Raw genomic sequence first — 13,311 nt, forward strand, 5'->3', positions numbered from 1 at the left:
AGCACGTCAACCTAGGAGCCCTGAAGAAACCTGAACATCCTATAGCCTACATTAAGGCTAGCTTACCCACTTCCCATATTTATATCTCAATGTAGTCTGCAGTCTCCCACGTGCCCTCACATCTCGTGGTTCCTCATGACGTCGTTTCCTGTTCGGGACGTTAAGGCCCGTGCGCTTTGTTTATCCATGCTCTAGCCGATATCTTCCCCGTCCCTCCCCACCCACAGGCCAGTCCCAATCTCCGCTCCCTTCGTGTTGCAACCTAGTAGCTGATCCTTCTTGAACATTTCTTGACAAGATGGCGCGTCGATCAGCTCGTCTGCTCAAGGTACGCGCACTTTGCTTTTCTAACGTTTGTTTACATTTACTGATGCGTCTGTTGTAGCGCGAGACTACGCCCTCCGAAGATAGTTGGCACACTGCCTCGTCGCCCAACTTGGGCCTTCCAGACCTTCCAGAATTGCCAGAGCCTGGTATGGCGCGGAAGACGCCCTCGAACGCCTCTGCAGGTCCCAAGGCCCAGTCCAAGTTACCGCAAGCGGCCGCGACACCCACACCTCATAAGAGCAAATCAACCAAGTCGCTCATTGATGACGCCAAGAGCCAAACACCCAAAGATCGCACTCCGATCAAGCCGGCAGGACAGGAGATGCATCCAGCGCATCACCACGCGAGCACAGCCAAGATCCTAGATGAGGCGCGCTGGCTCGGTTTCCAGTCACTGGGTACCGCGCCTTCCAAAGCGACCGGCCTGGCGGGTCAGGCAACGCCCTCGAAGACTCCTGCAGCTGCCTCTTCGATGGCCAATGTTGGGTCATCGCCTGACTTCCGCTTCCGCTTCAAGTCGCCTTTCTCGAAACAAGACGAAGCCACGCTGAGCCCAAGCTCGCGCAACATCCTGAAAGACGCTGGGATCGCAGGCACTCCGGGTGGTGGTAGCCGTGCTCTGTTCGGTACGTTAAAGTGATAGTCAACTCAACCTGTTTTGCTTTTTCTAATCTCTATTTTCATATAGGCACGAGCGAGTGGTCCTCCAAGGTCGACGTGTCTCCCCAGCGCAAGATGGCCGAAGCCAAGGGCAAGATGGCTCGCTTCAGCGACGTACATATGAAGCAGTTCAAGAATATGGACTCCATCGCGAACCATCCGTCAGCTTTCCGCGCCGACCCGACACGATTCAAGCCCGTCGTAGGCCAGTCGCTCAAGAAGTCGCCCTCGAAACCAGAGCTCGCGAACACGGAGACGAACAAACTCAAGCGTACACAGTCGAAAGCGGATCTGGCGGAGCCGAGCTCGAGTGCCGCTGGTGGTCTAAAGCGCACACAGTCGAAGATGGACCTCGCAGGATCTGGAAGCAAGATTCCCCCAACCCCGTTGAAGCGCACTCAATCCAAGATGGACCTCACCGGATCTGCTCTGCCACGCTCCCAGCCATCAGCTCGCATGGCTCCTCCTGCACGCGATGGACGACCGGCCTCCCGCGACGGCGACGGCGACCGTAACGCGGTAGCTAAGCGTGTCAAGCGCACCGAATCTGACGATGCTGCCACCACCCGCCCTGCTTCTCGCGAAAAGGTGCCCGATGTCCCAGCCCGCGCAGCTGCTACTCCGGCCCGCAAGAAGACATCTCAAACTGCACTTCCTCGTCTAGCTGCGCGATTGATGACGCCTACGAAGTCGTCTATCGCGCGTTCCCAGAGCGTCAAGACTCTGAAGACGACGTCGATGATTCCAACTCTAGGAAAGTCGCCTTCCACGAACAACCTGGGAGCTTCGCCATCTGTCAATCGTAGCTTCGAGTCGTCCTCTGCCCGTAATACCTTCTCTCCTCCTAGCAACATTGGCCATCTGCAGACTTTGAGGGACAATGCACGCGAGAGCATGCGCAAGGTATGTCTATCTATGGGCGCTTTTCCAAGTATCCACTAACATCAGCAGGCAAGCAGCAACTTGCAGCGCGTCCGGTCAATTCTTCGCACGCCAAACCGCAAATTCTCGGACGATCCTAGCAAAGTCGCGGCAGGCACTCACATGTCACCTCCGACCATGAGCCTCGACAAAGCACCGTCCCTGGTTCCTGCTACAGCTCCTGTGAAGAAGCAAGTCAACTTCAGCAGTAGTACTTTGGAGCGCGCGTCGCACGACGAGCTGGGCAAATCACCGTCCCCGATGAAGTTCAGGGCAGGCAGTGAAGTGCCTGCTGGTGCTGTGATCTATCCTAGTCTCGGCTCAGGAGCACACAATGGCCCAGATCTTTCTCAAGAGATTGAAACTCTGACCGCTTCTCCATCTCGTCGCCTCACATTCGGTGGCGAGGCTCCTAATCATCCACGTTCCTTTTCCTTCGAGTCCGGCAACATTGTCAACTTTGGTACGTTGTCTTGCCTCTCATTACTGAAAACTCATTAACTTTTTCAGGCCCTGTATCGACTGGCACGATCCGCATGGTACGTCCGAGCGATGCATCTTCTCTTGTCGACGGCACCAAGCGCAAGCTGGAGACCCTCCAGGAGACATCCGACAAGGAGAACGATGGTCCTAATGACGACGACACGCGCTCCAACAAGAAGATGAAGCGGACACCTGCACCCGCTCCAAAGGCCCCTGCCAGCGCAAGCAAGACAGCTCGCCACACCCCAGGACGTGCGGGTGCTATCAGCAAGTCAAGGCTCGCCTTCCTTGCTACGCCTAAACGAAGCAGGGCGTAAGCTTGCTCGTTTTCGTCGGAGACTGTGATGCTGTTGAGGTGTGTTCGTCACAAGCTGTAGCGAACATGCATCATCCATGATTCGACGGGCATTTGTCCCAGTTTACTCTCCAGTCATTTGCTGGCGTACTTGTCACGATGCTTGTGCATCGCCTCATGACTTACGATACTTCCTTCTTGTCAAATCTTTGTTCTTTCTCACGTCATAATTGGCATCGGGGCGTAACGGTTCTCCAGGCATAACCCTCAAAATCTTTCCTTTTGTTTCTGGATCTTACATGTCCGATGGACACTGATCATTACGAGAACGGTACACATGACCAAGCTTAGCTTGTGTATTATACTGAATCAACGATTGCATGACCACCAAATTTCCAACGAGTGATGAGTGAGTTGTGTACTGCGTCAGCAGGGGCTCCAACAATATGTGTCGTGTTGTAAAGAAATGTTAAGTATTCCATCAAGCTAAAAGTATACGTGATCTTAGATATTATTGACTTACTAAGATATGATAGTGTGGATGCAGCGAAGCCTACTGTTCAGTGACTATTCGTAGGTGGGAGACATGTGCAGTCAAGTGGGTCGATGCGGCACTGGGCGGTCGGAGCTTCCGTACCAGTCGCTCATACTTTTGGCCGATCAACATTGATTCACACCGCCTACAGCCGCCCCCCACTACACAACCAAGGGCTTTTTCTGGCAGCTTACTACGTCATTCGCATACGCGGACTGCTTACGGCCTGCTACACTGGCAGGGCGAGTCTCACACCACCACCGTGGCGTCGCTAAGTAACCTGGTCGACGAATTGAAGAAATCCTTCAACTTCCGCGACTCTCGATCTCTACTAAGCTCCACGACAACTTCTTCGTCAGGCGACACTGAAAACCAACACACGAACGCGCTATCGAAACTGTTGCGCGCCCTACAGCACCGCAGCTTCCACGACGTCGCCGAGTTCCTCACGAACCCTCGCCTCGACGACCCTACCTACCTTACCACCCTTGCTATCGCACTAGCCTCTGTCATCGTCACCATGTCCTGGTTCTCGCGCACCGGCGGAAACTGGGGAGGACGCTTCTCGCCATTTGGCCGTCCAGGCAACTCGCCCAACGCCGGCGTCGTCAACGACTCTGACTTTTCATACATCACCAACGAAGACCTACGACGAAATGGTCAAGCGCAAGCGCCCGAAATCGTCGACTGGGATGACAAGAACCCAGAACGGGAGACAGACGTTCTCATCTTCAAGAACGGGCGCACACATTACCCTACACACTTCCCCGCGCACAGCATACGCGATGGAGATCTGAAGATTGGTACAGTTCGACAAGCGGCAGCAAAGAAGCTGGGCGTCGATGACCACAGGCGGATACGCATGTTCTACAAGGGCAGGAATCTGAAGCACGACGAGCGGACTGGACGGGAGGAAGGCCTCCGTGGTGACGGAACCGGTAGTGAGATTCTGGTCACCGTAGGCGAAACCCCAGTCAGTGGCCTAGCACCCGGATCAGAAGACGCACCACAGCACGCATACAGCGAGGGAGAGGACGACGATGACGACGAAGATGACGTCGACTCTGGCGCGAATACCACAGGCAAGAAGAAGTCGCGCAAGCGCGGCGGCAGGAAGAGCAAGAAGAAGGGTCCTTCTTCGGCAAACGCCTCTGGCACCTCAACACCCGGCTACACAACTGGCGGGGCCGGCGCAGAATACCTCCCTATCCCCTCGCATATCAGCGCGGCACCGCGCCCGAGTCCCACTCCTCCCCCGGCCAAACCCGCCGAGCCCCAAACCCCAATCGGCAAACTCGATGCCATCGCCAGCAAGTTCCACACCGAATTCGTACCCATGTGTGTGCAATTCATGGCCAGCCCGCCAGAAGATAAGGCGAAGAGGACATTCGAATACAAGAAGCTGAGTGAGACTATCTTGACCCAGATCATCTTCAAGCTAGATGGTGTCGAGACGGAAGGTGATCCAGAAGCTAGGCTCAAGCGCAAGGCTCTCGTCAAGGAGGTCCAGGGCATGCTGACAAGGCTGGATGAGGCCGGAAAGGCTGGTTAAGCTGTGATCGCAGACAAGAAAGAATAAGCTTAAGCACCATTACATGGTGCTGTGAGGCAGGGAACTAATTTCGTTGATGGAGATTGCACGTGCATGCTCTCCTTGCTGTCGCTCTACTTTCTTCTCGGGTCTGCATTGGTGATAGTTATCAAGGAGCATCTAGTGAGCGATGCTGATGAGCGTCTAGCGATCGATTTGCGTATCAACATTAACGAAGCTCTTCCTCTATTTTCTGCTTGTGTGAGGTGTCTGATGCCTGCATCATTGTTCTTTGTATCACTCTCTTGGTCCCGTCTGCCTGTCTTTCACGACCTGCATCCTTTATCTCACGCTTTGTCAGTGCCCCATTGTGTTCATGTCTCTCTAGCTTCTGCCTGCATTCGAAATGCCAAGGGCAAGCTACATCATCTGATGACTTTTCGTATGCATCTTGCACATGAGAAGCCAACCTCAAGTTCGAATGCACTGGAATTCACATCGCTCGTTGGCCATTCACGACTCGCAAGACCACGCACCATGAGTACGGAAGCTAGCCACCAATCGCTAAAAGGTGTCCACGAAGCACTTGCCCGGAATGGTCTCCCGCCTATAGGATCCTCCCAAATATTTTCGACGACCTCCATCGACGCTCTCGACCTTACAAGTGTTCCTCGTTTCAAGGCAGCATCTTACATTACTACCGGGGTTGATCGTGTCAGCAGCAGAGGTACCGACAATCTTATCTCTCATGCCATCCCAATCGACAACTGCGCTCGAATTCTTGGAGCTGTTACCAACAACCGGACACTCCGCAAATCTGAGATCAGATCAAACTATCCTCGCCGCTGGTCGGTTGATTGCTCGGCCTATTCCGGGGGAGGAGGTCAGTCGTCAACCAAGAGTGATGGGCATCACGAAGCGCGCAAGTATGATAGTGTCTTCGAAGACACTGATGCGTTCAGGGAAGCAGAAGCCTTTAGTTGGGATACCTACACGAGTATTCAGCGGCTAGACGTCTTTGATCGCGACTACACTCTCTCCGCAAAGCCCAATCATACTGTCCTCGAAACGGCAAACGCATCGATCGATGAATCTCAGTTCCTCCACTTTCTCACTCTCGGCCCTGACGACGGTTGGTTTCACGACAGCCACATAGACACATCTCTGGATATACTGGAGCGAGCTGCCAACTGCCAAAAACACGGGATCACAATCTGTCGTATTAGTCAGGGATCCGAGCTCTACACCAGTATGAGGAAAGCGCAGGAACTTCAAGATCAGGAGGCAGTATGGTTCGATAGACTGCTGATTGAGAAATGCAGGAACAAAGACTTCATCTTGGTACCGATCAGTAACGCGTACGAAGACGTTTACGAGACAGGCTTGGAACGTGAACGTCAGTATGAAGCGGCCAAGACGAATCCCATCACAGAGCCTACGCCCCATGAATCAACCGCAGGTAATCACTGGTCTCTTCTCCTCGTCGACTGTCGCTCTTCGACCATCAAAGGCCGCTACTTTGACTCCAGCTACCACGAATCCGCTGGCCTTTTACATCACTACGCAATGGAAGACTCAAACATTTGCAAAGCAGCCCTGATGATCTTGACTGGCGTACGAACGATGCTCAACCATGTCCAGCCGGGACGTTTCAACGAGGAAGAATTTGTGTTTGACATTGACACACACTGCCCTAACCAAGGCCATGAGAATGTCAGCGGCGAAGAAGACGGCCTGGGCGCTTGTGGCCCATTTGTGTGGGAAATGAGTAAGGAAATCACGCAATACATTGCCGACTGTCGTGAAGACCCCAACTTTCCCGATGTTGGTCAAGTCGACCCTTGTTTACCAGACAGTTACCAGCGCCGCAGAAACTGGGACTCAGCTAAAACGCGTAGGGCGATATGGAATCTTGTGTTGAGAGAGCTGAGAACCCGGGAGTGGCTGAATCGTACTTCGGAATGGATGGATAGTATGGGAAAGAGGAATTCCACGCCGGGGGACGGCATGGCAGGTTGGAGATCTTGGCTGAAAGGAAAGGGATTGAACGAGATGACCTTTTGGGATCCATGGAAGCTAGAGAGTGAACTGGCGCCTCAATTTGGGCGGCCGTTCATAGTAGGCTCATAACCTTGTTACCTTTTCGATATCTCTCGAATGTATAGTGAAAAGAGGGATGCTCACGAAACATATCGAAATCTCCCAAGGTACCAGTCCTGACTTGGCTACTACTTGGTGATTAGGGAAGTTGATAACAGTATGATGTAAACTTTGAAATCTTCATAAGCTGTCAAACTATGACGATTGCTTAGGATCTTAACTTTGAAGGCCATGCCACGGATCCCAGAAATAATCCGCAGTTATCCTTTGACTCCTGGCCGCCAGCCAATCGTTCCACCCGGGCTGCCCATCTGTTTTCCACCAGTCATGCGTACCATTGAGCCAAATCCTCGACCTCCTTTCTAGTTCAAGCACGTTCTTTATCCTTTTCCGCGTCGCCCCCGAATCCCAACACCAACGTTGCGCAAAGCCAGTGGGCAAGGTGATGTCAATGTCAACATGTCGGCCCAGACGGTGAGCGTCTTCATGACATTCGATGATATACTGTGCCAAATCTTTCGCGAAAGCCCATACAAAAGGCCCACAGGCACCGCCACCATCAGCGTAGCACCGGTTGTGAAGCTTTTGGTTTGGGCAGCGCGTTTCTCGGTGGAGATTAGTGCCAAGCGTCTTTTGCTCAATCTTGTAGTCTGGTCGCGTTTCCGCATAGATTCTGCTGAAGCCACGAAGCAGTACCATAGCAGCTTCAAAATTGCTGGACATACCATCGGAGTCATAGTGTCGTGCATGGATAACCGGCTGGTGACAGTCGATGATCACCAAGGTCCAATGTGTACCGAGCAAATTTCCGCTACGATCTCCAGCGTGTATCCTTTTCCAGCCATTACTCACGGGAATCATGACGAACTTGTTCATTCCTATCGTCTTCTGCAGCGCTCCCCCGGCTTCTAAAGTCGCAGTCTCGTCGCGGCCAATCGTGTACAATTCCGCAGCGAAAGGCGTACCGAGAATGGCGATGTCGTGATATTCGCAACCAAGTATACGGTAGATGGCATCGAGGCCAATGTCCAGAACTTCATCATAGAACCAGACTCCGATGTGATCAATTTCGCCGAAGTGTTCGTTGTGAAGCTGAGCCCTTTCCGTCTCGAGGTATACCATGTGCTTGTCGCGTTCTAGCTCGTTGTTACTAAGCTTGTGCCTTTGAAGCACAAGATCTCTTTCCACAGCATCTTCTACTGCTCCGCCATCGTCGTTGCTCAAGTGAGGGTATCGCTGATCCGGCGTTTGGTACAAGTCGACAGACCATCGCCGGCGTGAATAAGGAACTGTGCGGGCACTTCCACATGCCTCATCTATTTTATCGTCGCGATCCTCCGTTAAAAGAGCGCCGGACCGAGTGGTGTGTGTATGTCGTGTGCGAATGCGCTCGGTCGATATAGACTCGTCCAGGTCGACCTGGGAGAGACCTTGCGTACGAAAGAAGTCATTCAGTATGTCTTGTTTGCTTGCTACGAGCGCTTCAGATGAGCTCTGGATCTTTTGGAAAAGGTGCCTGCGTTCGTCCATCATCGCAAAGTCCTTCTTTCCCTCTTCATCGACAGAGGTGAGCTTGAGGCACAACGCTAAAGCCACGGTCGTGAGGTATACATCAGAAGGCTTTGAGTATGCTAGAGAGCATATAGCCTTTGTCTAAGCGGCTTTTGTTGGTATTGTTGTGATGTCATCAGCTTTGTGGCTGTACGACCCCTTGATCACTAAACAAAGAATGGTGAGTGACAAAAGGTCAATGAGTGCCTCAGTGTGTACAAACCTAATGATGATACATGGCGATGAAGTAGTCGAATGGTTCTGCTACATGGTCTTTGCGTAGTCAGTATATGTGGAAAGGCCAGTCATGAAATCTAAGGCACCTGGCACCCACGACGTTGGATTAAGGATCACATTTTCGACGTTGGATTAAAGTTCGAAACAGCTATGAAAAGCCCTCCGTGGATCTGAGCTAGGATTACCAGCCGTCGGCCTGTGCTACACTAAGGAAGGGGAGTCAGTTCCCAGGAGACAAAGTGTCGGAGTCGGAGTGGGTGTATCGGTCTCGGTCTCGGGATCACCCTAGCCTTTTTCGTTCGGTGGACGTTCGCCCGAGCCCGTCACAGAAACTGACTAGAGCACCCGAGCATCTCCCGCTTTTCAAAATGCCCTTGTTTTGTGCATACGCCACCCTGTGGAGACTGTTTTACCTTGTCTACGGGTCTGTCCTCGCGTTATGGGGGTGGAGCCTGTTGACGGCGTGTCAGTACCACGTGGGACCGCGCCATAGCGGAGGCGACGATCAGGTCATGCTAGGATCAATGGATGATGAGTAAACAGTACTTGTGCGACTTAGGCTAAAGGTATACAACGCTTGTTAGAGCGAGACTCTGACGAAAAGGTACATGGTAGGCGCGCCCCACTGAGCGGTGTCACGTTCGCTTTTGATTGCTCGACTTGACTACTTCAAAGACCAGACACCATTTTCCTCAATGATGTCAATCGGCCGGTTTTCATCGAGCGATCTCCTACCTGCCTCGAGAATTGCTGTCGTCGCGATAGTGTTTTTCAGGGTTGGGAGTGGCCGCGCGTCTAGCTGTTCGAGTGTGACCTCACCTGCGTTGAGCTTGTTGACGGCATCAACGAACTTCTCAAAAGAAATGTATCCGTAGCCGATCTGGCCTGCGAAGTTGCCCTCCTCATCGGGAGCGTACTTCATGTAAAATCTGAAAGTGGTTAGTACGCAAAGGGATGACTTTGCGATATTTGAACTCACGGGTTGTACCAGAGGAGACCACCCTCGTCGTCAGTAACGTCGTAACCGCGCTTGGCCTGATTGACGCGGATTTCTCCTGTAGATGCCATGTAGTGGAAGTACTGATTCGAGTGCACACCGGCTTTCTGAGGCGCTGCCCAGCCAGCTGTGTAAACACCTGTTCCGACCTTGCTAGGGTCATCCTTCTTCACCCAGTTGGTGAGCAGTGTGATGGTATCCTCGGTAGCAGGATCGCAGCCCAGTCCTGTTGCAATGCCCTTTGCAGCACTAGCCATGACGCGTACTGGCTTCCAATCGGGGATCATGGACTCGTTGATGTCGATGTGATGAGAATTGAGGTAGTAGGAGATATCAGAATCGATACCCGCCCAGGCCTTGAACGTCTCCAGTTGGCTCCTGATCGAAGTATTAGCAATTAGAGTCTTCGATTCAGTAGGGGTTGAATGTACTTTGGCTGGCTCATGTAGGAGTAGAAGTAGTTGAAATCGCCCAGCTTCTGCGCCCGGAAACGCGCATCAGCATACGCAGGATCATATCGCTTGTGGTGCTCAATGTAAACGAAGACATTGTGTTTCTTCGCAGCTGCCAAAAGCGCCTGGTGATGTTCCAGAAGCTTCACCGCGGGCTTCGTGATAAGGACGTGGATTCCGCGTTCGATGGCGTACAGAGCGATCGGGTAGTGAGTGGTGTCAGGTGTGAAGATGGTGACTAGGCAACGTCAATGGGAGGAGGCAATTGAGCGGGTATATATTGCAACTCACTGGCACTGCCCTTTGGAAGCGCGTCAATCGCTGTCTTGTACGCATTCGGATCGGTTTTGCCTTCCTTTGGGAACTCCTCAAATGACACGTCCAAGCTGTTGTATGCCTCGGAAATGTTCTTCTGGAGATGCTCGCCTGGCAGATATCAGCATGCCGGACAAAGTGAAACCGTCCAGATGCTGTGCGACTCACGGATTGCGGGGAATTTGCCGCCCGATGTGCCCACCATAGACAGCTTGCCCACTTTGCCGCGTCTTCGGAGGTCGAACAGCGTCAGGCCTACGACACCGACCTTCTTGTCCGACTTGGAGGCGCCCCCTCCGACGAATCCTGTCGTGTACTCTCCAGTACCGACCTGGCGTGCAATTAGCATTGACATGCGACGCGCCGCAGATGTGAGTGAGCCACAGAGCTGCGGCTAGACTGTGGTGAGGGGCAACGCACCATGAGTACTTCTACTGGCGCCATGTTGACTTTAGTTTTGCAGGTCTGAGAAAAGGTCCAGATGATAGAAAGGATTGGCAGCTACTGTCCTGATCTCGAGCAAGATGAGACGAAACAAGAGCTGGAATTGAAGGGGATGCGCTGCTTCAATACCCGACACAGCTTCGTCGGCCTTTGACGACTTATCGATAGCGACGGAAGATATATGACCCAGCAACGCGATGAGGGGCACGAGGCCTCACGCGTGCTGCCGGCAGCCGCGGCCGGATGACGTTGCATCATTCGAGGCCTTGGTCATGGTGGGGGCTGTGTCTTGCTCAGCGCGACGGTTTGCATCTGTTTCCGATGGCCGTGGCGTCTCCAAGCCGTCGAGGAAGCAGCGAGGCTCGTCTCGACATGGCGGAATTGTCTTGGAGCAATTCCTTGGGGCACGCGTGGTGGTTGGCGTTTGTTGCGTTCCGAGGGGTAACGAGGTTCCCCAGAGGCCAAGGAAAGAGCGACACTGGCTTCCCCCACGCGCGTGCCCGCCTGCTATTGGTGGAAGAATGCCACCCCGTCCACGACAGCCGTGCTGTGCCACTATGTTCGACAGCTAACCCTGCCCCAGGTGCAGCTCTATCCCATCAGACAACCGCCGACTTTAGTCACTCTCATAGAAAAGGCCGCAGAATGTCCCGCATTTCGCCCAGTGGTGTCCCGAACGCGCCAGATGGCCCACAGCCCTGCACCCAACCTCCAGTCTAGCCCTCGCCGTTGCGGTCCTTGGCGAATCAAACAGGACCATTTGACGAGATCTTGAACGGTAGAGCCACTGAGACACGCCAGTCCATGTGGGATGGGAAGTGAGCTCTGCCGAACTTAGCTCCTCTGACTTACTTTGCGCCGATTACCTCCATCTCGCTGCTATATTAAAGCTGACCGAACCCGTGTGTGCATCATCTTTATTGTTCGCCCCTTCCTCTCCCCCGAAGCTTCCGTACTCGTATATTACTTGCGTTGTTCTTTTCCAGTCTCAACTCTTCTTGATTATACATACCGCAAAGATGACATCAAACGGAAACGGGGCCAATGGCCACTCCAAAGAGCGTACTCCTCTTCGGCCAGGCATTTACTCGCCCACCATGACCTTCTTTGACCCCGAGACCGAGGAGCTAGATATCCCTACCATCAAGAAGCACGCAGTACGACTTGCCGAGGCTGGCCTTGTTGGTCTCGTCACCATGGGATCCAACGGAGAGGCTGTCCATCTGTCACGGGCTGAGAAGACCGCTGTCACGCGAGCAACCCGTGAGGCCCTCGATGAGGCTGGCTACCAAAACGTCCCGGTCATTGTCGGAGCTTCTGAACACGGCATCAAGCTTACCATTGAGCTCTGCAAAGAAGCAGAGGCGGCGGGTGGCGAGTACGTTCTTACTGTCCCTCCCAGCTATTACCGCTATGCCATCGACGAAGACGCCATTTACGAGTACTTTACCAAAGTCGCAGACAGCTCACCACTCCCAATCATTCTATACAACTACCCGGGAGCTGTTGCTGGCATCGATATGGACAGCGACCTCATCATCAAGCTTGGAAAGCACCCAAACATTGTTGGTACCAAGTTCACATGCGGTAACACTGGCAAACTCACCCGTGTCGCCCTTGCTACCAACGCCTGCACAATGAAGAGCGAAGGTAGTGGCTACATGGCCTTTGGTGGCATGGCCGACTTCACAGCTCAGACTGCTGCTAGTGGCGGATCGGGAATCATCGCTGGTGGTGCGAACGTTCTGCCAAAGACATGCGTCAAGGTCTGGAACCTATGGGCGGAAGGCAAATATGACGAAGCCATTGAACTTCAGAAGGTACTCAGCAAAGGCGATTGGGTTCTCACAAAAGCAGCTATTCCTGGAACCAAGTCAGCACTCCAGTCGTATTACGGCTACGGCGGATACCCCCGCCGGCCACTCAAGAGGCTTCCGCAAGAGAAAGTCGATGCAGTTGCAGAGGGCATCATGGAAGTTATGGAGGTGGAGAAGAAGTTATAGTTGCTTTCAGTTGTGTTTCCTTGTGTTCATGGTTAGTTGCACTGCCTTTTCTCCGCCCATACTTGTTGACATTGGGGGGCAAAAGCGTCTGTCTGCATTTACGATGCTTCCGTTATCATGTACAGCCGTACCACAATAGATATCCTTTTTGGTTGTTCTCGTCGTGGAGCTCGTTTTTGAGTGGGGCAATCCAACATAGCTGACTGCGCCTGGAGGTTCCAAGCTTGCGCCTTCCTAGCTGCGTCGTCACGTGCTAGCGCGAGAATATCGCACCTGCCTTGCAGCCCCAATGCACCATCGTAGAACAGCAACACAATTCCTCGCGCCACCTTTGCCTGCCTTCAGTCACCATCCCTCAGCCTCACCGGTCGGCTGCTTGCTGCCATTCCAACAGCCGGTCGCGTCTGGAACCTAGCTGCCCTAGCGACTAGCGACTAGCGATGCAACATCCTTGCCATGG

The 13,311-nt window shown here is 53.2% G+C and overlaps 4 protein-coding genes across 4 annotated transcripts; 3 read left to right on the top strand and 1 right to left on the bottom strand.

Moving 5' to 3' along the window:
- Nucleotides 1–298: 298 nt before the first annotated feature.
- On the top strand, nt 299–4,773 carry J4E92_001643 (uncharacterized protein; the record flags this gene model as incomplete). Its single annotated transcript, XM_051493054.1, has 6 exons — nt 299–328; nt 386–953; nt 1,016–1,890; nt 1,939–2,371; nt 2,419–2,704; nt 3,411–4,773. The coding sequence occupies 6 exons, from the start codon at nt 299–301 to the stop codon at nt 4,771–4,773; spliced, it is 3,555 nt and encodes a 1,184-aa protein (XP_051356285.1).
- A 516-nt stretch (nt 4,774–5,289) lies between these two features.
- J4E92_001644 (uncharacterized protein) lies at nt 5,290–6,882 on the top strand (the record flags this gene model as incomplete). The annotated part of the gene is made up of 1 exon (XM_051493055.1): nt 5,290–6,882. The coding sequence occupies one exon, from the start codon at nt 5,290–5,292 to the stop codon at nt 6,880–6,882; it is 1,593 nt and encodes a 530-aa protein (XP_051356286.1).
- A 2,422-nt stretch (nt 6,883–9,304) lies between these two features.
- On the bottom strand, nt 9,305–10,848 carry J4E92_001645 (uncharacterized protein; the record flags this gene model as incomplete). The annotated part of the gene is made up of 6 exons (XM_051493056.1): nt 9,305–9,569; nt 9,620–10,015; nt 10,069–10,327; nt 10,381–10,515; nt 10,573–10,735; nt 10,825–10,848. 6 exons carry the CDS (start codon nt 10,846–10,848, stop codon nt 9,305–9,307), a joined length of 1,242 nt encoding a protein of 413 aa, XP_051356287.1.
- A 1,019-nt stretch (nt 10,849–11,867) lies between these two features.
- Nucleotides 11,868–12,851, top strand: J4E92_001646 (uncharacterized protein; the record flags this gene model as incomplete). Its single annotated transcript, XM_051493057.1, has 1 exon — nt 11,868–12,851. One exon carries the CDS (start codon nt 11,868–11,870, stop codon nt 12,849–12,851), a length of 984 nt encoding a protein of 327 aa, XP_051356288.1.
- Nucleotides 12,852–13,311: the final 460 nt, after the last annotated feature.

The sequence above is a fragment of the Alternaria infectoria genome (genome assembly GCF_024043175.1).
Source record: "Alternaria infectoria strain BMP 0036 chromosome Unknown scaffold_2, whole genome shotgun sequence".
In the NCBI taxonomy this organism is placed as follows: Eukaryota; Fungi; Ascomycota; class Dothideomycetes; order Pleosporales; family Pleosporaceae; genus Alternaria; species Alternaria infectoria.